The sequence below is a fragment of the Myotis yumanensis genome, unplaced genomic scaffold (assembly GCF_028538775.1).
Source record: "Myotis yumanensis isolate MYYU_CA2020_CCGP unplaced genomic scaffold, mMyoYum1.0.hap1 SCAF_12, whole genome shotgun sequence".
Taxonomy (NCBI): Eukaryota; Metazoa; Chordata; class Mammalia; order Chiroptera; family Vespertilionidae; genus Myotis; species Myotis yumanensis.
The window spans coordinates 2,416,878-2,443,444 of record NW_027223763.1 but is presented as its reverse complement, the minus strand read 5'-3'; the positions used below and the strand labels follow the sequence as shown (position 1 = coordinate 2,443,444).

General features: G+C 57.6%; 2 protein-coding genes and 1 long non-coding RNA gene across 7 annotated transcripts; 1 reads left to right on the top strand and 2 right to left on the bottom strand.

Annotated features, from left to right (window-relative positions):
• The first annotated feature begins 296 nt into the window (after positions 1-296).
• LOC139020653 (histo-blood group ABO system transferase-like) lies at positions 297-10,933 on the top strand. Of its 3 annotated transcripts, XM_070430360.1 has the most exons (8): positions 297-510; positions 4,667-4,736; positions 5,391-5,447; positions 6,312-6,347; positions 6,759-6,893; positions 7,308-7,952; positions 8,749-8,926; positions 9,674-10,931. In XM_070430360.1, the coding sequence occupies exons 1-7, from the start codon at positions 408-410 to the stop codon at positions 8,924-8,926; spliced, it is 1,224 nt and encodes a 407-aa protein (XP_070286461.1). In that variant the 5' UTR covers positions 297-407; the 3' UTR covers positions 9,674-10,931. The 3 variants fall into 3 exon arrangements, with proteins under 3 accessions (XP_070286461.1, XP_070286462.1, XP_070286463.1); XM_070430361.1 differs by lacking the exon at positions 6,312-6,347 and having other exon boundaries at positions 9,674-10,933; XM_070430362.1 differs by lacking the exons at positions 8,749-8,926; positions 9,674-10,931 and having other exon boundaries at positions 7,308-8,747.
• Positions 3,669-7,206, bottom strand: LOC139020654 (uncharacterized). The gene is made up of 5 exons (XR_011473343.1): positions 7,081-7,206; positions 6,372-6,959; positions 5,310-5,421; positions 4,677-4,771; positions 3,669-3,800 (listed from the first exon to the last, which is right to left on the bottom strand). It is a non-coding gene; the product is annotated as an uncharacterized lncRNA (long non-coding RNA).
• On the bottom strand, positions 8,042-26,225 carry ABO (ABO, alpha 1-3-N-acetylgalactosaminyltransferase and alpha 1-3-galactosyltransferase). 3 transcript variants are annotated; one of them, XM_070430357.1, is made up of 8 exons: positions 26,137-26,225; positions 19,254-19,323; positions 18,541-18,597; positions 17,625-17,672; positions 15,952-15,987; positions 15,353-15,487; positions 13,739-14,383; positions 8,042-10,470 (listed from the first exon to the last, which is right to left on the bottom strand). In XM_070430357.1, the coding sequence occupies exons 1-8, from the start codon at positions 26,147-26,149 to the stop codon at positions 10,125-10,127; spliced, it is 1,350 nt and encodes a 449-aa protein (XP_070286458.1). In that variant the 5' UTR covers positions 26,150-26,225; the 3' UTR covers positions 8,042-10,124. The 3 variants fall into 3 exon arrangements, with proteins under 3 accessions (XP_070286458.1, XP_070286459.1, XP_070286460.1); XM_070430358.1 differs by lacking the exon at positions 15,952-15,987; XM_070430359.1 differs by lacking the exon at positions 8,042-10,470 and having other exon boundaries at positions 11,604-14,383.
• Positions 26,226-26,567: the final 342 nt, after the last annotated feature.

Genomic DNA, 26,567 nt, shown 5'->3' with positions numbered 1-26,567 from the left:
GGCGGGTTGTGGGGGTGGGTTGTGGGGGCTCGGACCGGTGCGAGCCCTGGGAGCCAGGACGGGGCGCGGCTCTGCAGGTGGAACCCGAGGACAGTGCGTTGGGGCGCCGCGGGCGGGGCGTCGGGGGCGGGGACAGGTGGCTGCTCCCAGCCGGGGCGCCGGGCAGGACGTCCGGGTGCGGAGAGGTGCGGGGTGTCCGCCCCAGGGCGGGGCTGGGAAGGGCGCGCGGCCTCATTGGTGCGGATTGAGGAGGCCCCGCCCCTCCACCTGGCCGGGGCCCTGCGGCCCAGGTTTTCCTCTCGGGGCCCTCCGCGTCCCCCGATCCCCGCTGTCCCTTTGCGGGGTGGGGCGCCCGAGAGTCCCAGCCTCGAGGGGAGCTGGCGCGCGTGGCCGCCGGGGGCCGCGGCATGGTTCTCACGGGCCTCGGAGGGCGGGCGCCCTGGCAGCGCGGAGGGACCGAGGCGCCGCCCTGGCGCTCCGGGATGGCCGAGCTGCTGCGGGCGCTGGCGGGTGAGTGGCGGCCCTAGCGCCCCGCGATGCCTGGGCGGGAAGAGTCCTGACGGGGGAACCGGGCACCCCGATCGCTGAGCCGCGTTGGGAGCCCGGGTGCTCGGGACCCAGCAAGCAGAGCGGGCGGGGTCGCACTGCCTGGGGGCGGCGGCCGGCTGGCCTCGGGGTCCTGGTTCTCTGGTCCTGGCTAGGTCCGGTGGCCCTGCGGTCAGCACATCCGTCTCCAGGAATCTCCCACAACCTCTCTCTTTAAAATAGATAGATAGATAGATAGATAGATAGATAGATAGATAGATAGATAGATAGATTTCGTAGAGGAAGGGAGAGGGACAGAGAAATAGAAACATCAATGATGAGAGAGAATCATTGATGGCTGCCTCCTGCACGCCCCATACTGGGGTCAGCCAGCAACCCCGGATGTGCCCTGACCGGGAATTAAACCAGGACCTCCTGGTTTATAGAGGTCGTTGCTCAGCCACTGAGCCACGCCACCTGGGCTCCCACCCCTCCCTGACACACCCTGGCCTTTCTCTCCCTGAACTGGGATTCCGGAGGCGCCTGGTGGGCGCTCCCTTCCCCTCCAGAAGGTCCTGGGGCCGCTCTTGCCCGCCCCCTTCCCAGTCCCGCCCCTTTGCCTTAGTCACCAGTCACCTGCACACTTGCTGTCGCCCGGCAGAGTTGGCACCTTAGTGCGCAGTGGGAGCTGTGCCCAGAGAGCAGACACTCCCGTGGGCACAGGGTGCCACTGCCGGGCTGGGAATGGGCCAGGAACCGGGACCCAGGAGGCCACAGGGGACAAATGGCCCATTCATTCAGCTCAGTTCGTGTGTTCACATTTGAGGACAGAACTTTGGGGTTGGGCTCAGGAGGGCGTAAAGTAGAGCAGAGGCCGCACCTCCGCTTTTGGGGGGCGGGGGAGGCCAGGCGGGCTGGCTGCCCTGGAGGCTGCCGAGGAAGAGGGGAGCTCTCTGGCTGTGGCAGGTCTGGGCGGAACGAGTGGGACAGAGGCTCCCGCGGAATCACAAGCAGAACTTCAAGTCCGTCTTTACTGAGCCCGACACCGAACACACCTGCTTCTCTCTCTCCCGTGAGCTTAGGGCCAATGAGCTCCTACTGGTGGCACTTTTTTTTTTTTTTAAATCTTCACCCGAGGATATTTTCCCCGCTGATTTTTAGAGAGAGTGGGAGGGAGAGGGAGAGAAAGAGAGAGAAACACCGATGTGAGAGAGACACATCGTTGGTTGTTATGGAATATGGAATTTATGGAATTGGCGCAGAAGAGACGGACACGCTGAGGTTCAGAAAAAGCCTCTATTCAAAGCAGCGCTGCTGGTTCAGGGGACGCTGAGATCCAGATCCTGCACAATGTGGACACTGAGCTTTTCTCTATATATATTCCTGAGTTCCTTTGTTTCTTCTGTAGCGGACTCTCACAGCCCCCCCCCGCCCCCAAGAGCCAGTGGATGGTTAGATTGTAGCTGATGTCCATCCCCAATGGCGATGGCACCTGTGACCTCCCTCCAGCTAAGCTGTTACATCCTTGGTTTGTGGCCCTTGTGAATTGGAGTATTTGGGTAAACAGCTCTTGCCAGACCAGATAATTAAGGAAGGGGCAGTGACTTCAGGAATGTGCCTTAGGGGCATTGATTAACTTAGGTACAGGGTCTCCTACGTTCTTTCACAAATGGAGTTAATTTTCGGCTAGCAAGAGAGTGCAGTAGAAAGCAGCTTACCGGGACAAATTCAGATTGCTAGCCCCCAAAATGTCTTATGCTCCCCATCAGGTTGTCTCCTGCATGCCCCCAGTGCGGGCTGGGAGCCTGCAACCCAGGCATGTGCCCTTGACCGGAATCGAACCCGGGACCCTTCAGTCTGCAGGCCAACGCTCTATCCACTGAGCCAAACCGGCTAGGTTCTGGTGGCACTTTTAAAAAATAACTTTATTGAAAACATTTATATATCATAACATTTACCTGTTTTATGTGTAATATTAAATTATCCTTAGTCAATTTACAATTATGTGTAATACATTTTAGAATTTCGCCTTCAGCACCCTAAATTCTCTAGTGCCTGTTTTCAGCCACTTTCTGTCTCTACAGCTTTACCTTTTCTGGACTTCGCACAGGCATCCTACATTCATCTCAAGGCATGTGTGATCTTTTGCATCTGACTTCCTTCTCTTAGAGGCACGTTTGCAAGGTGGTAGCGTGTATCCGCATTTCATTCATGTTTGTTGCTGAATAATCTCATTGTATGGGTACCATTGTCTGTCTATCACCCATGGATGGGCATTTTGGTTGTTTCTATGCTTTAGGGTTTATTTTTTTATTTTGGAGAGGAAAGGAGAGGGATAGAGAGAGAGAAACATCAATGATGAGCCAGAATCATTGATCGGCTGCCTCCTGCACGCCCCCTACTGGGGATTAAGCCTGCAACCGGGGCCTGTGCCCTGACCGGGAACCAAACCCCAACCTCCTGATTCATAAGTCAACGCTCAACCACTGAGCCACGCCATCCGGGCTCGCTTTCTTAATGGTGTATTTGAAGTGCAAAAGTTTTTAAAAAGCTTTTATTGTTGACACTATTACAGATGTCCCCCATTCCTCCCCCTTTACCCACCTCCACTCAGCCCCCACCCCCGCCTCTGGCCATCACCCCACTGCTGTCTGTGTCCATTGGTTGCACATATATGTTCTTCGGCTACTCTCTTCACCTTTCATCCAGTACCCCCCGTCCAAAAGCTTTCATTTTGATTAACTCCTATTTAACTTTTTTCTTCTTTTATTGTTTGTGCTTTCGGTGTCATCTGTAAGAATTCTTTGCTTAAACCCGTGTCACAACCATTTAGTCCTGTTCCCTTCTAGTCTGAGTCTTCCAACCATCCGTGCATTTCCTCTAAGTTGTCTAAATTGTTGGCAGACAGGCCTGGGCCTGCCCTTTGGACTTTTCTAAAAGTCTCTCAAAGGTTCAAAAAACCCCAAACCAGCAGCGTCTGGCCTCAGCCTGCCTGTACCTCCTGCTAAGCAACCCCACGCCCAGCACCTGTCACAGCACAGCCCCCCCCCCCCACTCCCCCCCCAGCTCAGGCAGCTGCCCCAGAGCTCTCTGCAGCTCCTACCAAGGGGCCCGGGCGGGCACGGGCAGCGGCTGACCCGGGCCAGCTCCCAGAGGCCCCAGAACCAACTCTCGGTGCAGGCGACAGCGGGAAGAACCTTAAAGATGGTGTGTGAATAACGCCAGGCAGGAGCGTGTTTATCTGATCGCGTTCAGACACTGCGCTGCAGGGGAATCTGTTGGGGAAGCCGGTTAGGTTAGCGGTTGCTTGGGGCTGGGGCTGGGGTGGGGTGAGGGGGCAGTGGGGGGGTATTTGTTGCGCAGGGGCAGGAGGGAACTTGTGCATCTGGCTGGGCTGGGGCGGTGGTTACACACGTGTACACATTGTTAAATACTCATCAACCTCCTACTTAAAATGCAACGTTTTATCGGCTATAAATGATACCTCAGATAAGTGTGTATGTTAACAGATTTTAAAGGAAACATGGAATAATATTTTCAAAACCAGCCCCCCCCCGCCCCCCCCGCTGGAGGGGACGGGGGGGGGGGGGCGGGCAGCAGCCGTCCTCTTGCTCATGCCCCCGGGGTCATGTCGGTCTCCAAGGAAAGGGGGGGCTCAGTGGAAAGAGGCCTGGGGAGGCTGGGCATCTGGGAGGGGGGGGGTCCCTGGGGGGGTGCTGGGAGGAAGAACTGTGGGCCCCTCTGAAGGAGACAGACAAACATTGGGATTGGACTGGGCTCCAGTTTTGCTCCAAACTCGCCCCCGAGGGGCGGCTCTCCTGGCGGAGCCGGGCCAGTGTCCCCAGCACAGCCAGACAGAGGAGGGCTCGGAGGCAGGAGCAGCTAGCAGCGGTTCTCAACCTGTGGGTCTCGACTCCTTTGGGGAGCGAACGACCCTTTCACAGGGGTCGCCTAAATACATCCTGCATATCAGATATTTACATTACGATTCATAACAGTAGCAACATTACAGTTATGAAGTAGCCACGAAAATAATTTTATGGTTGGGTCCCAACATGAGGAGCTGTATTAAAGGGTCGCGGCATTAGGAAGGTTGCGAACCACTGAGCTAGAGTGACCGGGTTTCCACCCTGTTTTCCAGAAAAACATACCTGCTGCTCGCTTCCACCTCTGGCCTTTCTCCTGGTCATGCTTGTCCTCGTCCTCTTTGGGTAAGAAGCATGGGAGACCCTCTGGGTCTGCTGGGCTTGGGAGAAGCAGCAGCAGGAGCCGATCGGATCCCAGCGGGGTGCCCTGAGCTGTCCCCCCCCCCGCCCAATCCCACCGCCCCGGGATCACAACTGTAGTGACGGGACTGGTGACAGCTGCCTCACGGCCCACCGCCCGGCTGCACACTCCCTCCTACTGAGGCCTCACCTTGTGGGTGAGCTGTGCTCCCCCACGTCACTAGCGGGGAGTCGGGCAAGGCCAGGACCCCTCCGCTGTGTGGCTGCGAGTGCGGAAGCCGCGCTGTCAGCCGCTCCCAGATGGAGAAGGTCCTGGAACGGGGAGTGAGGTAGCGGCTGCTCTCCTGGGGCAGGGCCCTGCCAGGAACCCGTCCGGGGGCAGCCTCAGACCAGCCGGCCATGCACGGACCCGCTCCAGCCGCACAGGGGCTCGCATGGGGGCCCTGGCCGCAGGGACTGCCCCTCCTTGGGACCGGTCACCTGAGCTTCGGGGAGACTGGCCCCCACCCTGCCCAAGGGCAGCTGCTCTAGGGAGCTCCGGGTCATGACCTGGCTCACCTCCAGCTTTGCATGGGGAAGGTGGACAGGCCGTCCCAGGACCAGCTCCTCAACAAAGGCCTTGGGGGTGCTCTTCCACAGCATGGGGGTCCTGAGCCCAAGAATCCTGATGCTGGAGCCCAGACCAGAAGGCGAAGGGTGAGTGAGTGAGGGCGGATCACGTGCCCTGACAGCCTGGGCGCTGCTCCATGCTCTGAGGACCCAGCCCCCCATCGGGGGGTCAGGGCCTCCTGCTTGTCTGGTCCCTCTCCCCACGCTTAGAGCAGCTCGGCCAAGTCCCTGACCTTGAAGGGTCACCTGGCAGGACTGACTCCACACGTCTGGCTTCAGTATTGACCTCCCGCTTCTGGGTGCCCTGACCAGGAATCGAACCCACCCCCCTTTGGTGCCTGGGATGTTGCTCCAACCGAGCCACACCGGCCGGGGCAGACACCCTACTTTAACTGCATCCCCGAGTGCACATGGCGGTCATTTTACAATGACCCGCGGCCCGCTGGCCCACACTCGGGCCTCCACAGGCTTCGGTTGGGACTGGCCCTGCGCACACACGGCCCAGGCAGTGGCCCCTGACGGAGCCGCAGCCGCTGTTGGAGCTGGTCCCGTGACAGCCACGTCAGGGGTGTTCCTGTCGCCCAGACAGAGCCCAGCAGGGCCCCTTGAATGTCTGACGGCCGTTCCTCTGGGCCAGCTCCTTCCTGGGGCACCCACCCACCCAGAGGGCACTTCCCCGCCCTCCCGCCCACAGTGAACCGAGGCAGGACCCTGGGATCCCGCCACTTCGGGTCAGAGGGAGGCAGAGGCCCGAGGCCTTTAGATCCAGGGCCCAGTTCACACTCGGGGAAGCAACACGCAGAGGCCCAGCCTCCCTGAGGTGCCTGCGGGGGAGCCTGGGCCCCGGGTCCGGGGAGAAGGCACAGCCTGGCACTCTCAGCAGCCACCCTGCCCTGCCGGCGACTTCCACGGGTCTCCCCGACACTCAGGCCGCGCTGTGCTGTTTTTCAGGATGCTTTATCCGCAGCCCATGGTGATGACGCCCTCGTGAGTACTTTTATTGAAGCTCACCGTCACTCTCCCGGTGTCCTAAAGGGCGGGCCACTGCCGTCGCTCCCGGGCCTGGCTCCGTGGCACTCCGTGCTCTGGCGGCCTGTTCTGTGTCCTCTGTTCACCAAGACAGTTGGAGGGTGGGGCCTCCTGCAGGGGGTCCCCTTCGCCAGCAGGTCCCGCTGCCCCGGGTTCTCGGGGTGCAGAGCTGGTCAGGGGGGATCGCCCACGTTTGCATCTGGACTGGCATCAGGCGGGTTGCTTGCCGATGCCACGTCCTCTGGAAGGATGGTCCGCCTGGGGCGCCGAGGGCATGGGGCCCAGTGGGGCGCCCGGTGCGGCAGGGGGCACAGGCGGAGTGTGTCCCCCTCCTGCCCGCTCACACGTGGCTGTGGGCTCTCGGCGCAGGAGGAAAGACGTCCTCGTCCTGACCCCCTGGCTGGCGCCCATCGTCTGGGAGGGGACCTTCAACATTGACATCCTGAACGAGCAGTTCCGGCTCCAGAACGTCACGGTCGGGCTCACCGTGTTTGCCATCAAGAGGTGAGTGGGTGGCAGGACGGAGGGCAGAGAGCGGAGGTGGGAGCGGCAGGTCAGGGAGGGTCTGTCCTGTGTCCAGGGCATAACGGGATGGGGTCAGCCCGGTGGGATGGGGTCAGCCAGGAGATGGGGACTTGGGGGGGTAAAGGGGAGCACAGCTCAGGTGGGACCCAGGTCCAGCTCTACTCACCGAGAGGCTGCCACTGCTCCGCCCCCGGAGCCTCAGCCCTCCTCCATATGATGGGGTGCTGCCGGCCCCCATCTCCCAGAGCAGAGGATTAGGAAGGCCATGGCTTCCGGCTCAGGTGCGGCCAGGGGAGTGGGTCCCTGGAAGAAGGCACACGCGCTGCGTGGCCCAGGTGGGCCCTGGCCTGGCTCCCGTGACCTCCCGCCTCCCCTGCCTCCCCGCCCCCGCAGGTACGTGGTCTTCCTGAAGCTCTTCCTGGAGACGGCCGAGCAGCACTTCATGGTGGGGCACAGGGTCCACTACTACGTCTTCACCGACCGGCCGGCCGACGTGCCCAGCGTGGCGCTGGGGGAGGGCCGCCGCCTGGTGGTGCTCGAGGTCCCGGGCGCCGCGCGCTGGCAGGACGTGTCCATGCGCCGCATGCAGATGATCAGCGACTTCTGTGAGCGGCGCTTCCGGCGGGAGGTGGACTTTCTCATCTGCGCTGACGCAGACATGCGCTTCCGCGACCACGTGGGCGTGGAGATCCTGTCCCCGCTCTTCGGCACCCTGCACCCCGGCTTCTACAGGGCGGCCCGCCAGGCCTTCAGCTACGAGCGCCGGCCCCAGTCCCAGGCCTACATCCCCTGGGACCAGGGCGACTTCTACTACATGGGGGCGCTCTTCGGGGGGTCGGTGGCCGAGGTTCAGCGGCTCACCAAGGCCTGTCACCAGGCCATGATGGCCGACAGCGCCAATGGCATCGAGGCCGTTTGGCACGACGAGAGCCACCTGAACCGGTACCTGCTGGACCACAAGCCCACCAAGGTGCTGTCCCCGGAGTACCTGTGGGACGAGCAGATGCTGGGCCGGCCGGCTGTCATGAGGAAATTGAGGTTCGTGGCTGTGCCCAAGAACCATCAGCAAATCCGCAACTGAGGGTGCGCCGGGGGCTCGGGGAGAGCTGGGGGCCGACTGCACTTCCCTTTTCTGTCCTGTGGAGGCCTGGCACTGCCCCAACCCCCAAATACAGGCCTTGGGGCCCCTCCACCCTGTGCACAGGCATGCAGGAGACAGGCCCCATTCCCTGGCATGGGGCCTGGAGTGGCCTGGCCATCGCTCCCACTGGGTGCCCCTTGAGGCCTTCAGCTCAGGTGAGGCAGGTGGTCCCAGCCCCTCCTGACAAACAGGGGGTCCCGGATGAAGTCACTCCCAGGGAAAGGTGTGCCCCCCCCCACACACACCCCACACACCCCCGCGCGCCTCCCGTGTGCAGAAAACTCGGGAAAGCCAGTGTTTTCAAAAGGACCGAGGGGCAAATGGGCACTTCCTACGAAAGGAAGCCAAGGCCCCAGCAGGTGCCGGAGGGAAGTGGGCAGGGACCCTCTGGAGGACAGTGAGCAGGCCCTGAGGTCCCACAGGCGGCACCTCCCGCAGCGCCGGTCTGAGGAGGCCACCCCACAGGCGTTCTTGCACAATTTTTCAAAGATGTATTTTTGAGCGTCGACCTATGAACCAGGAGGTCAGGGTTCGATTCCCGGTCAAGGCACATGCCCAGGTTGTGGGCTCGATCCCCAGTGTGAGGTGTGCAGGAGGCAACCAATCAATGATTCTCTCTCATCATTGATGTTTCTCTCTCTCTCCCTCTCCCTTCCTCTCTGAAATCAATAAAAATATATTTTTTCAAAAAAGATGTGTTTTCGAGACTACCCATCAGAGCGCTGGTGAAATTGCCAGAAACTGGAAACCACGTCCATGGAGAGGGGTTGGACCCGTCGATCCTGGTCCACACGGACGCGGCACGCTGAGCGGCTGCTGCCGTGGGTGCCGGTCTCCACGTGCCCACAGACAGACCTCGGGGTCCTCTTAGGTGAGACACGTGGAACCTGCTGCATCCAGGACCCCACCCATTAGCCCATGCACCTGTGATTGCAATGGGCAGACACGTGTGTAAAGGAGTCTGCGTGTAACAGACAGACAGACAGAAAGAGAGGCGGAGCCTGAGATGCCCACAAACCACTCATGCTGGTCACCTCTGGGGCGGGACTTGCGAATCTCTTATCGTCTCCTTGTCCAAGTTTCTGCAATGCATGTGACTTTTATAGTTCTGAAATATTAAAGGCTTGTGTTCAGTGTTCGTGTACTACTCATCTAGGGAGAAAGTGCATTATGTAGCTTTTACTTTTTTAAATATATATATATTTTTTTTAATTTTTATTGAATTTTTTTTTTGGTAACATTGGTGAATAACATTAAATAGATTTCAGGCGCACAATTCCATAACACATCATCTGTATATTGTATTGTGTGTTCACCACCCGAAGTCAAGTCTCCTTCCATCACCATTTGGCCCCCCTCTACCCTCTTCTACCTCATTATTTTTATTTTAAGTAAGAAAATTGAGGCTTAAAAGAATAACGTAGATAGTAAATGGTAAAGCCTGGATTTGAGATAAGACTTGCCTGATGCCCTTCCCAGCAAGTCCCATTTTCTCCCAAGAAGCAGGCGCACACAAGAGGAGAGAGAAACTGATCTCGTTATGAGCGTGGATAACTCAGCACATCTTCATGTGTATTTAAGTGCATGTAATTAGTGCTCTTTCCTATCTGCTCACTAGGAAAGAACGTACATTTGGAAACATGGTCACCTGGAAACCTAGGAACTGTGTCAGAGTGAAGATCTATGAATCACTCGGTCTCCCCTGCATCCAGACCACCTGGCAGCCGTGAAGCCTTCAGTGAGGTCTGTGGTTGCATTTGCTTACAATACACCCCAGTTCCTCCAAACGAATGAATGAACAAGCAAGCACAGGACAGAGAATCTTTAGGATGCTTATTCCACTGCACTCTGAGCAGTAAAATAATAGAGCTAACAAATTTAACCCGAATAATTTAGAATTTTACCTTTGAATAGGTAGTATGTTCACTAATGTACTAAAAAGATAAACCATTACAAGGTAAAAAGTCTTAGTCACATCTCTTTTTCTACTTATCCTATATTTTTTAGCTTTTTATAGATATATATTTTATTGATTTCAGAGAGGTCTGTATTTTGCTTCTCACTTGGCCTCATGCTCTGAAGACCTTCACAGCAGCACGCAGCTCGCTCTCGCTCTTGCTCTCGCTCTCGCTCAGAGCTGCCTGGTGTCCCAGCAGCCCGGGCGCAATAACCCAGGCCCTCCCACCCTCCGCCCTGCGGGCTCTGCCCCGGGAGCCATGGTATATGTAGGTCGCTGTGCAGGTGGCCGGTGTGACCGAGTTACCGAGCTGGGGCTGCGGGCCAGGTCCCGGTGTCTCCCTACCTGTGGGGATAACACAGATCCCTCCCGATGCTGCTGCTTCCACACCCACCTTGGGATGCAGCACCTGCTCCCAGCCCAGCCCAGTGCCTCCGGCCTGCGGACGGTGTGCCCATCTGTGGGGGGAGAAATGGAGTGTTAGTTTCAGTTGCAATCCTGTTCTTGGGAACGACGAAGAGCCACTGGACTGTGTGTTCTTGGAAGAACGATCCGGACCTCTCGTCCAACATCCACCCGAACACCCAGCACCGGCTTTGGGAGGCGCCTGGTGAGACCGCTCCACGCACTGCCCTCCCCTTCGCCTCGGTGGCTCCCTCTGGAGGAGGAGGAGGCGCACAGCACGGGGAGACCCGCTGAGGCCGGCTTCTCTGCTCCTGTTTCGTGTCTGATGCGGTGGCCCAGGGGGCTTGGCCGATGCCACCGTGAGCTAGTCAGGCTGAGCCAGGGCGATCCTAGGGGTGCCGTCTCAGCACCCAGGCCCCTCCCTACCCAGGCCGGCGTCCCCCTCCTCTGAGCAGGGTCCCGTGGGCGGCCTGCCCAGCTGTGAAGATCCTGGAGCCTTCGTGTGGCCCCAACCTCAGCCCCTGTGCTCACAACCACCTTTGTCGCAGCCACAGGCCCCTGGTCTCCTCGGGGTGACCTCGCCCAGGGCGCAGCCTGCCTCCGCTGGCAGAAGCCTGTGGCTGAGGGTTGGAAATACACAGACGTTTTTAATGGAAGCAAAATGGGGCAACGGCGTCACCCCATCAGGGACTGAGCTCAGGTGAGGCAGGGCGGGCGCTGTGCCCGTGTATTGGCAGCCAAAGCAGCCTGGCGGCAGAGGGGGGGCGTGCGTGGGGGCCTGGCCGTGGGGGGCCTGCGAGGAGCCCAGGCTGCTAGCTTCATCCCTGGGCAGGAGCGGAGCTCTGGCCCAGCTGGTTCTGCGAACACCCCGAGAGCGGGCACCTGGCGGCTCTCAGAGCCTCCTCAGTGTAATTACGTAATCAAACCCCACGAGTACTTAAGTACACCCTGCTGGTGAGCCTTGGCGGGCGGGTGAGGGCCTCGGCGGGCCGTTAAATATATTTTTTATTGATTTCAGAGAGAGGGAAGGAGAGGGAAAGATAGAAACATCAATGAGAAACAGTTGTCTCCTGCATGCCCCCTACTTGGGATCACGTCCCACACCCGGGCATGTGGCCCGACCAGGAATCAAACCGTGACCTGGTTCATGGGTCCACACTCAACTACTGAGCCACACCAAGCTGAGTTAGGTTTTTTAAAAATGTATTTTTATTGATTTCAGAGAGGAAGGGAGAGAGAGAGAGATAGAAAGATCAATGATGAGAGAGAATCATTGGTCAGCTGCCTCCTACACACCCCACACTGGGGATCAAGCCCGCAACCCGGGCCTGTGCCCCAACCAGGAAAAGAACCGTGACCTCCTAGTTCATTGGTCGATGCTCAACCCCTGAGCCACGCCGGCCGGGCTGGGCTAGCTTTTACTTGTAAAAGGACAATAAGCATTTTTTATAGAGCAATGATGGATTCTAAATGAATTCCGAACCAAGTAAAAACAAGATCCTTCTGGGGAGAAGGGCCTCGACAGGGGTGCTCACTGTTCCAGTCCTTTCCCTGTGTGTGCACGTGTGTAGCCCGCGCCCATGGTGCATATGTGTGTGCCTGTGCGTGTTCATGCATGTGCGTGTGCACTTGTGTGTGTCAGGCGGGGAGGATTCTGGGGCGTGTGCTCTTCCGGAAGCTCATTCCCGGAGGTAGGCGCTGCCAGTCGCCCTCTTGTTCGTGGGCACTGTCTGTGCCCCCGCTGCAGTTTCCGGGGCCCCTGCAGCGGAACACGGGCCGTTTCCGATTTTCCCTCCCCCGTCGTGCTGAAGGGAACCTCAGCGTCCATGCGCCTTCCCTTGTTTATTTAGGACGGGGTCTAGGCGTGGAGATTCTCGGTCTAACATCACACGATTGTAAGGTGTCGGGCCGTTTCCTACCTCGGGGTCACGCTGAGCCTTATTTGGGGAAAGCAGGGGCATGGAAGCCTGGGGCTGACACCTCCGGGCGGCAGGGAGGAGGAGCAGGGGCTGGGATGGAGGTGATGAGGGTCCAGCTATAAGCCAGTCCGTGGCTGACAGTCACAGGAGACTCCTCTCATGGGGGGACCGAGAGGTGCGCGGCTCACACAGGAGGAAGGACAGGGTGGGTGCCAGGGCTCAGGGAGGGGCGGGGCTTCATGGTAGTGGGTGGGGTATCCGGGGAAGTGAGACACCCCAGAGATGGAGGGGGCGATGGCTGCCTGAAATCAGAGCCTTTGCCACTGCAAAGCACCCTGGCATTCCGATAGGACACAGACCTCAGAGGACAAATACCTCTGCTAATGGGTGACTGCCCTGTCCCTACCCGAGAGAGGGACCAGCGGGGCCAAGAGCCCCAGCATTTCACACCCGGGGTCGGGGGGGCTTCCCTGAGGGGCACAGAAGTCCTTTGGAGCAAAAGACACAGGTTTTCTTGACAATTAGCAACGTCCTGTTCTCAGGCAGAAATACTAGTTTTAGTCTCAGGGAACCTGCAACCCCCAGTGAACTCAGGGTGGCCTGAGGCGATGGGGAGGGGCTGCCCTGCTCTCAGTGGGCAGTGGCAAGACCTTGGGCTGGATGGGCAGCCAGGCGGCTGCCGAGAGGGTCGGAATCAGGCCTCACTGGCACTTGGGCCTCACCTGCACCTGGGCCTCACCTGCACCTGGGCCTCACCTGCACCTGGGCCTCACTGGCACTTGGGCCTCACCTGCACCTGGGCCTCACCTGCACCTGGGCCTCACCTCCACCAGGGCCTCACCTCCACCTGCATCTGGGCCTCACCTGCACCTGGGCCTCACCTCCACCTGCATCTGGGCCTCACCTGCACCTGGGCCTCACCTGCATCTGGGCCTCACCTGCACCTGGGCCTGTACGCTGAAGGCGCCATTCAGCTCTGAGTAGGACACAGGAAGGGAAAGGAAGAGAAAGGACTGGCCTCAAGCAGGAGCCAGGGCCCCTGGTACTGTGGTAGGACCCCCTGCCCTCCTTGGGAGTGACTTCATCCGGGACCCTGTTTGTCAGGAGGGGCCGGGACCACCTGCCTCACCTGAGCTGAAGGGCCTGAGGGGCACCCAGTGGGAGCGATGGCCAGGCCACTCCAGGCCCCGTGCCTGGGAACGGGGCCTGTCTCCTGCATGCCTGTGCACAGGGTGGAGGTGCCCCAAGGCCTGTATTTGGGGGTTGGGGCAGTGCCAGGCCTCCACAGTTTCCCTCCAAAGGACAGAAAAGGGAAGCGCAGTCGGCCCCCAGCCCTCCCCGTGCCCCTGGGCGCGCCCCTCAGTTGCGGATTTGCTGATGGTTCTTGGGCACAGCCACGAACCTCAGCTTCCTCATGACGGCCGGCCGGCCCAGCATCTGCTCGTCCCACAGGTACTCCGGGGACAGCACCTTGGTGGGCTTGTGGTCCAGCAGGTACCGGTTCAGGTGGCTCTCGTCGTGCCAAACGGCCTCGATGCCATTGGCGCTGTCGGCCATCATGGCCTGGTGATAGGCCTTGGTGAGCCGCTGAACCTCGGCCACCGACCCCCCGAAGAGCGCCCCCATGTAGTAGAAGTCGCCCTGGTCCCAGGGGATGTAGGCCTGGGACTGGGGCCGGCGCTCGTAGCTGAAGGCCTGGCGGGCCGCCCTGTAGAAGCCGGGGTGCAGGGTGCCGAAGAGCGGGGACAGGATCTCCACGCCCACGTGGTCGCGGAAGCGCATGTCTGCGTCAGCGCAGATGAGAAAGTCCACCTCCCGCCGGAAGCGCCGCTCACAGAAGTCGCTGATCATCTGCATGCGGCGCATGGACACGTCCTGCCAGCGCGCGGCGCCCGGGACCTCGAGCACCACCAGGCGGCGGCCCTCCCCCAGCGCCACGCTGGGCACGTCGGCCGGCCGGTCGGTGAAGACGTAGTAGTGGACCCTGTGCCCCACCATGAAGTGCTGCTCGGCCGTCTCCAGGAAGAGCTTCAGGAAGACCACATACCTGCGGGGGCGGGGAGGCAGGGGAGGCGGGAGGTCATGGGAGCCAGGCCAGGCCCCACCTGGGCCACGCAGCGCGTGTGCCTTCTTCCAGGGGGACTGTGGGGCCCTGTCCAGAGGACGCCAGATGTGCAAGGCCAAGGCCAGCTTCCCAGACACAGGTGCAAAGCAAGGACACAGCGATCTTCCTGCACTGCACAGGCCCTGCTGTCACCAGAGACAATGCCGCTTTGGGCAGGAAGCCTCGTTGTGTGAGTGGTTCGCTGCCTGGTCGGGCTACTAGGTTTGTCATGGCTCCTGTGTGAGCCAGGCTACTTCGCGTGGCTCCTACGTGGAGGCTGCTCTGAGGGAAGATGGATTGTTCACCAGCCGCTGTGGGCTGCCTGCTTCATGGGACTTTGCTTTGAAGAACTGATTTGTCTGATGGCTCCTTGTTAGCCTTGGCTACTGTGGCTACAATGAAGACTTATATCCTCACGAATTCTCACGTCCTCTCCGTCTAAGACCTGGTGTCCAGAGAGGTCCGGTCCTGGGCAGAGGGGCTCGGACCCAACAGTTGGCGCCGTTGAGCAGGATGAAGGAGTGAGAACTCCGACAATTGGCCTGGCCAGCAGGGTTCAGGGTATGTGTGGATTCAGGAGTAAGTGCTCTTAACAGGGACCCACTCGCCTGGCTTGGCCTGGCCTGAGCAGGTTCTGGGCTTGGCCTCCCTAATCCTCTGCTCCTGGAGATGGGGGGCCGGCAGCACCCCATTATATGGAGGAGGGCTGAGGCTCCGGAGGTGGGGGGCTGGGGCAGCCCCTTGGTGGGTAGAGCTGGACCTGGGTCCCACCTGAGCTGTGCTCCCCTAACCCCTCCCAGGTCCCCATCTCCTGGCTGACCCCATCCCGTTATGCCCTGGACACAGGACAGACCCTCCCTGACCTGCCGCTCCCACCTCCGCTCTCTGCCCTCCGTCCTGCCACCCACTCACCTCTTGATGGCAAACACGGTGAGCCCGACCGTGACGTTCTGGAGCCGGAACTGCTCGTTCAGGATGTCAATGTTGAAGGTCCCCTCCCAGACGATGGGCGCCAGCCAGGGGGTCAGGACGAGGACGTCTTTCCTCCTGCGCCGAGAGCCCACAGCCACGTGTGAGCGGGCAGGAGGGGGACACACTCCGCCTGTGCCCCCTGCCGCACCGGGCGCCCCACTGGGCCCCATGCCCTCGGCGCCCCAGGCGGACCATCCTTCCAGAGGACGTGGCATCGGCAAGCAACCCGCCTGATGCCAGTCCAGATGCAAACGTGGGCGATCCCCCCTGACCAGCTCTGCACCCTGAGGACCCGGGGCAGCGGGACCTGCCGGCAAGGGGACTCCCTGCAGGAGGCCCCACCCTCCAACTGTCTTGGTGAACAGAGGACACAGAACAGGATGCGGAGCGCAGGGGGAAGGACAGAGACTGTGGGCTCCAGGCTCAGAGCCCAGGCCGCCAGAGCACGGAGAGCACGGAGCCAGGCCCGGGAGCGACGGCAGTGGCTCGCCCTTTAGGACATCGGGAGAGTGACGGTGAGCTTCAATAAAAGTACTCACGAGGGCGTCATCACCGTGGGCTGCGGGTAAAGCATCCTGAAAAACAGCACAGCACGGCCTGAGTGTCGGGGAGACCCGTGGAAGTTGCCGGCAGGGCAGGGTGGCTGCTGAGAGTGCCAGGCTGTGCCTTCTCCCCGGACCCGGGGCCCAGGCTCCCCCACAGGCACCTCGGGGAGGCTGGGCCTCTGCGTGTCGCTTCCCCGCGTGTGAACTGGGCCCTGGATCTAAAGGCCTTGGGCCTCTGCCTCCCTCTGACCCGAAGTGGCGGGATCCCAGGGTCCCGCCTCGGTTCACTGTGGGCGGGAGGGCGGGGAAGTGCCCTCTGGGTGGGTGGGTGCCCCAGGAAGGAGCTGGCCCAGAGGAACGGCCGTCAGACATGCAAGGGGCTCTGTTGGGTGACAGGAACACCCCTGACGTGGCTGTCACTGGACCAGCTCCAACAGCGGCTGCGGCTCCGTCAGGGGCCACTGCCTGGGCCGTGTGTGCGCAGGGCCAGTCCCAACCGAAGCCTGGTGAGGCCCGAGTGTGGGCCAGCGGGCCGTGGGTCATTGTAAAATGACCGCCATGTGCACTCGGGGATGCAGTTAAAGTAGGATGTCTGCCCCGGCCGGTGTGGCTCGGTTGGTTGGAGCATCGTCCCAGGCACCAAAGGGGGGTGGGTTCGATTCTGGGTTGGGGCACAAATGAGAGGCAACCGAGTGATGTTTCTCTCTATTCCCCTCCCTTTCTCTTTCTCTATAATCAGTTCTTTTAAATCCTCAAGTGAGGGTTTAAAAGTAGGGTGTCAGCCTTGACGAGGAAGGGAATTCTAACAGACGCCATACATGATGACCCTGTGGCCCCTGTGCCGGTGAAGCCATCCGGTCTCGCCCAGCTGGCCTGGCTCAGGAGTTGAGCATTGACCCATGAACCAGGGGGTCACTGGTTGGATTCCCGGTCAGGTTGCGGGTTCACTCTCCAGGAGGGGGCATGCAGGAGGCAACCGATCAATGATTCTCTCTCATCGTTGATGTTTCTCTCTCTCTCTCCCTTCTCTGAAATCAATAAAAAATATATTTTATTTAAAAATATAAAGAAAGAAAGAAAATAAAGAAATGTGCAGGCCACAAAAGGACAAACCCTGTGACATGAGGGCCCCACACCAGCTCCTGGAGGGGGGGGGGGGCGGTCCCATGGGACAGAGTGTCAGTTTGGAAGATGGAAGGTCCTGGCGATGGTGGTGGTGGCGGCTGCCAACAGTCACTGTCCCCAATGCCTCTGAGCTCTACTCAAAATGGCTCAGATGTAAGGGTTTCGGCCATGTGTAAGTTACTACAGTGAACACTTTAAAACAAAAAGTGTAGGGTGGCTGCCCTGTCTCAGATCGCCCGAGGTGGTCCCTTTTGCACCAACAAAAGCCCACAGCCCAGGACAGCCAGCTTGTTGGTCACCCCTTCAAAGCAAATGCCATCAACTGGTCAAGGCAGGCAGCAGCCCCATGTGTGTCTCCCCGGAGAGGGGGTGGGGGGGGGGCACAGTCTGACCGGGCCCTGGGAAGGAAGCAGCCATCTCCATCTGCCCCCCGTGCCCACCTCTCTCCCCCCGCCGCCCCCCATCCCCCCCCGCCCCTCCCCCACACACACACTGGGACTGGAGGGCAGGTATCGCTGGGCGGGCCATGGAAGACACTGTACCTTGGTAATTTCACAACTTGCATCTCGGTCGGTTTTCTAGCGGCCTCGCTGCCAAATAAGAACAGAGGGTTTTACCAGGAGAACTCGGCTCAAGTGCAGGGATCAGAGCTGGGGTCCCGGTGGAGGGGGACGGGGCGGCCTGGCGTGTGGCCATGGGCTTCACCTTCAACAAGCCCTCACTGTGGGCAGTGGGCTGGGCGCTGCCTGTGTCCCTGCACATCTCAGATGTGGGGACCTCGGTGCAGTCGGAGCCGCTGGGCCCCGCGTTCAGCCGACGCTGCTGACTGAGGCTGAGCAGGTGCTGGTTGCAGAGGGGCCGGCACTCGGACCCTCCCAGCGTGAGGGGCCCCGATCCCCGCCCCGACACCACCGGCCTCGGTCCCGTTTCTCACAGATCAGATGCATACGAGCTGATGCCATGGGCCTTCTGAAGCCAGGTCACCAAGGGCATGAGCCCAGGCTCGTCTCTCTTGGGGACACTGATCTTGCAGCCCCCACCCTGGCTGGTACGGTGGAGCTGGCCAGAGGCCAAGGGCGGGGAGAGAATAAATAGGTCCTGGCAGGGGGCGCAGCAGGTGCAAAGGCCCAGGGTCTGACCGCAGGCTTGTCAGGAGGACAAGAGGCCCCAGGGCAGAGGCGGCAGGCAAGCAGGAGGCACACACAGCCCCCCCAACCCCCCCACCCCGGAGGCAGAAGGTCAGAGGGAGGTCAGAGCTAAAGCCAGACGTGTGGCAAGTCCTGCCCAGGTGACCCTTCAAGGTCAGGGACTTGGCCGAGCTGCTCTGAGCGTGGGGAGAGGGACCAGACAAGCAGGAGGCCCTGACCCACCGATGTGTCACTGGGCGGGGGCTGGGCCCTCAGAGTAGGAAGCCAGTGCCGGGCTGTCAGGGCACGTGACCCGCCCTCACTCACTCACCATTCTCCTTCTGATCTGGTCTCCAGCATTGGGATTCTTGGGCTCAGGACCCCCATGCTGTGGAAGAGCCCCCCAAAGGTCCTTGTTGAGGAGCTGGTCCTGGGACGGCCTGTCCACCTTCCCCATGCAAAGCTGGAGGTGAGCCAGGTCATGACCCCGAGCTCCCTAGAGCAGCTGCCCTTGGGCAGGGCGGGGGCCAGTCTCCCCGAAGCTCAGGTGACCGGTCCCAAGGAGGGGCAGTCCCTGCGGGCAGTGCCCCCATGCGAGCCCCTGTGCGGCTGGAGCGGGTCCGTGCATGGCCGGCTGGTCTGAGGCTGCCCCCGGACGGGTTCCTGGCAGGGCCCTGCCCCAGGAGAGCAGCCGCGACCTCACTCCCCGTTCCAGGACCTTCTCCATCTGGGAGCGGCTGACAGCGCGGCTTCCGCACTCGCAGCCACACAGCGGAGAGGTCCTGGCCTCGCCCGACTCCCCACTAGTGACGTGGGGGAGCACAGCTCACCCACAAGGTGAGGCCTCAGTAGGAGGGAGTGTGCAGCCGGGCGGTGGGCCGTGAGGCAGCTGTCACCAGTCCCGTCACTACAGTTGTGATCCCAGGGCGGTGGGATTGGGGGGGGCGGGGGGGACAGCTCAGGGCACCCCGCTGGGATCCGATCGGCTCCTGCTGCTGCTTCTCCCAAGCCCGGCAGACCCAGAGGGTCTCGAACTCTTCTTACCCAAAGAAGACCAGGAGGACGGTGATCAGAAAAAAGGTCAGAGGTCGAAGCGAGCAGCACTTCAATTTTCCTGGAAAACAGATGGGAGGGTACACAGTCTTTGTCGCCGTTAGTCACACATCGTGTTTTTAAGGTTCTCCATGTCACCCGCATCAAGGCCGTTCCTCTTTTATTGCTGAGCAGCCTCTGTGGAGGTGACACAATTTGTTCGTGCTGTGCTTCACCTGTTGGTATTTTGAGCCCCCCCCCAATTTGGGCCTGCCAATTTCTACAGACATTTAGGTACAGGGGTATTCGTGGACATGAGTTTTCGACTGTCTTGAGTGACTAAGCACCGACTAAATCCAGGCAGGCGGCAGGTTCAACGTAGTCAGAAGCCGCCGATTGTTTTCCAAAACAGTTGTAGGGTTTTCCACTCCCGCCAGCAGCGCAGGATTCCAGGGGCTCCCGTGCTTGCCGACGTGTGACACTGGGTCACTTTCACGTGCCCCCTGTCTCCCTCCCACCTCATCATCCCCCTACGCACCGGCCCAGGGGACACGTAGTGGTATCTCATTGCGGCCAAGACTAATTATAAAAACCCTGTTCCTATCCCTAACCGGTTTGGCTCAGTGGATAGAGCGTCAGCCTGCGGATTCAAGGGTCCCAGGTTCGATTCTGGTCAAGGGCATGTACCTTGGTTGCAGGCACATCCCCAGTGGGGAGTGTGCAGGAGGCAGCTGATCAATGTTTCTCTCTCATCGATGTTTCTAACTCTCTATCCCTCTCCCTTCCTCTCTATAAAAAATCAATAAAATATTTTAAAAAACAAAACCCTGTTCCTCATCATGTGTTTTGGAATCTTTCCTTATTTGAAGTTGGGTTGTTTCCGGGTTTATTACTGAGAAGTTGAAGTTATTTACATAATGTGGACCCGAGTTCTGTGACGATATGCAATTGATGATATGCGTATTGCAGAGATTTTCTCAGTTTGTGGCTTATCTGATCACCTTCTTAATTTTGTGTTTTGAAGTGAAGGTTTTCATTTTGACAAAGTCTAATTTACTTCTTCTTATGGTTTGAGCTTTTTTCCTGTCTCATCTAGTGAGTTTTTGCATACTCCAATGTCGTGAATATTTTCTCCTGAAATTTTGTAACTTTAAAAAAATATATATTTTTACTGATTTCAGAGGAAGGGAAAGGGGAGAGAGAGATAGAAACATCAATGATGAGAGAGAATCATTGATCAGCTGCTTCCTGCACATTCCCCACTGGGGATCGAGCCTGCAACCCTGGCATGTCCCTGATCAGAATCAAACCCAGGACCCTTCAGTCCCCAGGCTGACGCTCTATCCACTGAGCCACACCAGCTAGGGCAAGAAATTTTGTAACTTTTAAAATATTTTTTATTGCTTTCAGAGAGGAAGGGAGAGGGAGAGAGAGATAGAAACATCAATGATGAGAATCATTGATTAGCTGCCTCCTGCACTCCCACCCTGGGGATCAAGCCCGCAACCCAGGCATGTGCTCTTGGAATCGAACCCGGGACCCTTCAGTCCGCAGGCCGACACTCTATCCACTGAGCCAAACCAGCCAGGGCAGGACTATTTTTTTAAAAAATCTATATATTTACTGATTTCAGAGAGGAAGAGAGAGATAGAAACATCAATGATGAGAGAGAATCATTGACCGGCTGCCTCCTGTATGCCCCACTGGGGATGATTGAGCCCTCAACCCGGGCATGTGCCCTGGCCGGGAATCGAACCATAACCTCCTGGTTCATAAGCCAATGCTCATCTACCGAGCCATGCCGGCCAGGCAGAAATTTTGTAATTTTTGTCTATGGTGTGAAGGATTGATGTTCTTTTTTGTTTTTCTTGTTCTCTACAGATATCCAGTAATTTCAGCTATTTGAATTGAAAATGTTTTCCTTTCCCCATTTTATTCTTTTAGCACTCTATTGAAAATCCGTGTGTGTGTATCTACAGGGTGTCCCCCAAAATGTATATACACTTTAACAGCTGATAGCTCAATTTTGAAAATGAAATGATTATAATAAATACTGCCTTTATAACTATTCAAAGTGTGTGCACACATTTTTTGGGGACAATCTATATATCTGGAGCCTGGATTCTGTCCCATTGATCTGCAGGTCTATTCTAACACCAACCTGTACGGATCACTGTAGCTCTGTAATACATCTTGAAATAAGGACTGTAAGCCCTAAAAGTTGTTTTTCCATTTTCAAAATTGTTTTGGCTATTCTGGGACCTTTGCATTTCCATATAAATTATAGAATCAGCTTGTCAATTTTTATAAGAAGGCCTTCTGGAGTTTTGGTTGGGATTATGTAATTCCATAGATCAATTTGAGGAGAAGGGAGAGTTTAACAACCCTAAATCTTCCAATCCATGAACATAGTCTTTCTCTCCACTCATTATCTTCTTACATTTCTCTGGCAATGCTTGGTGGTTTTAATTGTATAGACATTGCTCTTAATTCGATAAATTCATCCCTAAGTGTTTCGTGCTTTCTGATACTGTTGTAAATAGTATTTTTAAATAGTCATTGTCTGATTTGCTGTAGTAAGTATATAGAAATATGATTGGTTTGTATAGTGAGTTTGTATCCTGTAACCTTGCTGGGCTTATAACAAGATGCAATGTACATGACAACAATAGCGCCAAGTGAAGAGCATGAAATGAAGGACTATTGAGCAAAGAAACGTCACCAGACAACAACTCAAATACACAGAAAGAGTTTAAGAGTAGCCCTAGCCGGTTTGCTCAATGGATAGAGCATCGGACCTCGACTGAAAGGTCCTGGGTTCACTTCCAATCAAGGGCAGGTACCTCGGTTGCAGGCTTGATCCCTGGCCCCTCTCACATTGATGCTTTTCTCTCTCAGTCTCTCTCCTCTCCCTTCCACCCTCTTTTAAAAAATCAATGGAAAAATATCCTCGGGTGATGATTAACCAACCAGCCAAACAAACTAAAGAAACAGAGAGTAAAGCAAATGGCTAATATGAAGTTTAAAATAAAATGCTTGAAAAACACTTTTCTCCTTCCTTGCCCTAGTTAATTGCCGGAAGCCGGTCCATCCTTGCTGCTTGACACAGTTGCTGCAGGAAAGAGGCATCTGCACAGCATATGTTTCAAGGAACCTGGCGTATATGGCATACTGTTCTTAATATGTTTGCTCCCTTTAGCGCCATGTGTTTTAACCAAGGTCACCTCTCCGAGAAAGGTTGTTTCCCCAGGTGGGGATCTTTCCCTGAGGTTAGGGAGGGGATACAACCCCTTAATTAAGTGCCAGGCGGGTAGTTAAGCTACATAATCTTTACTCCCTGGAATGGAGATAAGAAACGCCCTAACCTTTGTCATAGAAATTGACAGGATTAAAATCGGCTGGTATAAATACGGATGTAACAAGACAATAAACATCAGATCCTCATCAGTTCCTAACCAGAACTCCAACCAGAACTTTGGCTGGAGATCCTGGCTAGAGGTCCTGACTAGGCTGCTGACCAACTGAAGGCTGTCTTCGCGTCATTCCTTCTTCGCCGACTCCGTCCACACCTTTGGGGACCCCTGGACCCGCTGGGATTGGACCCCAACAGTTAATGTAAAAGAAAGAAGATTGTTTAAAGTAATACTTATAAGACAGTATTTCTGAGTTCATAACATACATGAATGAACATATATGACAACAGAGGAGGGAAGAAATGGAGCTAATTGGAGCGAAGTTTCTGTATTCTGCTGGAATTAAGTTGGTATAGACTGAAGTAAATTGTGTAAATTAGAATGCACAATCTCTAGAGCAACCACTAAAAGAAATAACTTAAAAACATATCCTTAAAAACAGCAAGGGGCCCTAACCGGTTTGGCTCAGTGGATAGAGCGTCGGCCTGCAGACTCAAAGGTCCCAGGTTCGATTCCGGTCAAGGGCATGTACCTTGGTTGCGGGCACATCCCCAGTAGGGGGTGTGTAGGAGGCAGCTGATCGATGTTTCTCTCTCATCGATGTTTCTAACTCTCTATCCCTCTCCCTTCCTCTCTGTAAAAAATCAATAAAATATATTTTTTTAAAAAAACAGCAAGGGAATTAAAACAGTGCAATGGGAAATATCTATTTAACGTAAAAGAATATCATAAGGAGAAACAAAAGAGCAAAAACTCACAAAACATAGAGAAAACCAATAGCTAAATGGTGGCTGGAAATCCAATCACAGCAATAACAACATCGAATGGCATTGAACACCATCGGAAGGCAGACATTGTCAGACTGGATTTAAAGAAGAGCTTCAACTCTAAGCTGTCTTCAGGAGACATACTTTAGAAATGAAGACACACATAGGTCTGGTGTGCAAGTAGAGTAGAAGGTATACCCAGCAAATAACCATAGGCCTGGAGAAACCAAATTTATCCAGGCAGGAAATACAGCCTCTCGCCGCTTAAAGATGGGAATCCTGCTAAGAAGTACGTCCTTAGGCGATCTCGTTGTACGAACGTAGATGCACAAACCTAGACGGTACAGCCCACTCCACACCTAGGCTGTGTGGCATGTTACTGTACAAAACAACACAAGGTTAAGTCACACACAAGAGAAAATGACGCAAATAAGAGGCGCAGGAAACACAAGTTGTATGAGGCTGGTGCTGGTACAACACGCCCCCAGCTGAGGGCAGGCCATTGGGCCGCAAGCCAGACACAGGGTAGAGAGAGAGGCGGGAGGGGCATAGCAGGTGGGCAGGATCAGGGTCAGGGACCACGGAGAGGAACAGCAGCAGGAAACCACCTGATGTGGAGGATCCAGGGGCCACAGGTGAAGCAGAGGCCACCCCCAGAGAGACCCGAAGCGGGAACACTGGGCCCTGGGTGGTCTGGGTAGGATGAGCAAAATGGTGGTGTGGTGTTTGATGGTGAGATGTGAGCACAGGGAGGGGGAGGTCTTGGGGGCTGGTGGGGTAGGGGATCTGTAAGGCTGGACAATCTTCCAGGCTCGCAAAGGCACAGGGAAAAACACAGCCAAATGTGTCTCTAGACTGCCGTCGGCCGACTAAGTTAAAAGAACAGAGAACACGTTAGTTGCCACTAATCAAGGAAGTAATTTAAAACAGCTTTTTCTTTCTTTTTCATATCAAAGATCCAAAGGGCTTAGGGCGTTTCCCGTGCAGCCTCGAACTTCCCGGGAAGCATCTGCTTAGTGCTGGGGACGGGGAGGGGACACAGGGCGTTGCCAGGAGAGCCCAGGCCGCAGCGCCAAGCATCAGTCCAGGGAGTGGTTTTCCACAGAAGAACAGTTTTGCCCGAAGTCATGTAGAATTCATGCAAAGCTAGAGCCCAAACCCAGGTCCAGGGTGACACCCAGCCCGGTGTGCGTGGGACCAGCTGGGTCCCCAGGACGCAGGACTAAAGTGCTAAAATCAGGACAGGCCTAAGCCTTCTGGGAGGAATCTGCCACCTTGCCAGGTCGCTGACCTTCAGATCCGGGTTGTGGCTGGTAGCCCTTCCCAACCCCCAGAACCCGTGCCCACCTGGGCCTCTCTGCTTTGGAAGGGCAGACTCAGGAAACAAGAGACAGAGCAACACGGGGCGGCTGGAGGGAAAAGGGGGACATATGTAGTACTTTCAACAACAAAGAATCATTAAAATAAAATAGACAGAGTAACAGCAGCCCCCTCCCCCGCCCTCTCAGTCTGCAGACAGGATTTGGTTCAGTCGGGCGCCTGCCTCAGGCCCAGTCCCAAGGACTCAATGACCAAGCTCCATAGAGAGGAGCGTCCAGCGAGATGTGCTTTCCTCGGGCACGGCTGCCCGGGTCCAGTTAGCAGACTGACCCCGTCTCCCTGAAGGACCCCGGGCCCCTCCTCGCAGGCTCCAGCAGGGCCCCACAGTCGTCCCGCCCTGTCCCTGGGGCCCAGGGAACAGAGGGGAATGGGGTCCTCCTCCTGGGGCCTCCCAGCTTCTCCCAGGAAGGGGTGACTCCAGGGGCTGTGGGTGGTCCTGGGAGGTCCAGGCCCACAGGCTCGTCTTCACATCCATTCAGCTGGGCACGTGCTTAGGAGTGCCGCTCTGAAGGTTCACCGAGGCCACACCATGTGGGAGCCCAGCGAAGGGCCCCAGGTGAGAGAGTGGGCCTGCCCACAGGACAGGTCAGGGCACATGCGACAGGGTCAGAGGGTGGGCGCAGGGCAGGCCCGCCGAACTCTGAGCAGGTGGGCCAGCCCCTGGGCCTGCTGCTGGTGCACTGGGTCTCCTCTGAAGGGGGGTCCTGAGGACCCAAGAGCCCGGTTCCCCACCCTCCAATCTGCAGCCACTGACTCTAACAGGTAGGACCTGGAGTTGTCCCCAGGCAGCCGCAGAGGCGGAGACCACCGCTGGGGGAGGGCCACCTCTCCCCCCAGGAATGTGTGGCAGAGTCCACCGTCCTGACCAGGTGCGGGGTCCCGGCAGGAAGGGGCCTAGTGGTTCTCTGCCCCTTCCTCTTCCTCTCCCTCACCCTCTGCCCTCCCCCCTCCCACGCACAGCAGGTGCCCTGGGTCCCCCACCAGCTCCTCAGAGCAGGGCCTGCTCCATCACAGGCGGACCTCACACAGGAGGAAGGCCCCTTGCTGACCAGCACTCTGCCCTCTGGGGCCCGGACACGTAGAGAAAAGAGCGGAGGGCAGGGGAAGGGGGTCCACCTGCAGGAGGGCTGGACGACTGGCAGCTTCGCAGGTCATGCATCAGGACATGGCCCCGAGGGTCTGCCTTCTGCCCCGGCCACCACCACCCTGGCCACATTCTGTCATCACACACACGGGCAGCTCCCCAGACCCTCTCTGCCCACTGCTCAGCGCTGCTGGATGCCCCAGCCGTGAGGCCCCTGTGGTCACCCAGGGCCCTTGCCCCTTCCTGCTCACCTGTGGGCTCCATGGCTCCTCTGAGGACGCAGGCCAGGTTCCTGGAGACCGAGGCCAGGAATGGGAGGTGCAGGTAAGCCAGGCAGTTGTATTTGACCTCGGGCTCAGTTACAGGAACTTGAGAACAATGCCCAGTCCATGCCCAGGCACAGCCCCAGCTTCCCTCCTGGTGGGAGGAGCCAGGCAGCTTGGCAGTGTGTCCAGATCTGGCAGCCAGGCAGCTGTCCCAGGAGACCTTCCGCCAGGTGCCTGAGCTGGTGCTCAACCACCGCTGGCATGGCGGTATTTTACCGACAACAGAGGCATGCAGCGGCCCCGCTGGTGGCTTCCCTGCTCTGAGAACCAAGCCCAGGGTTTTGCCCTGCTCGCCTCACCCCACTCCCCCACCGTCTCCAGAATGGGTGCCTTCACAAGTACATTGAAGACCTTTC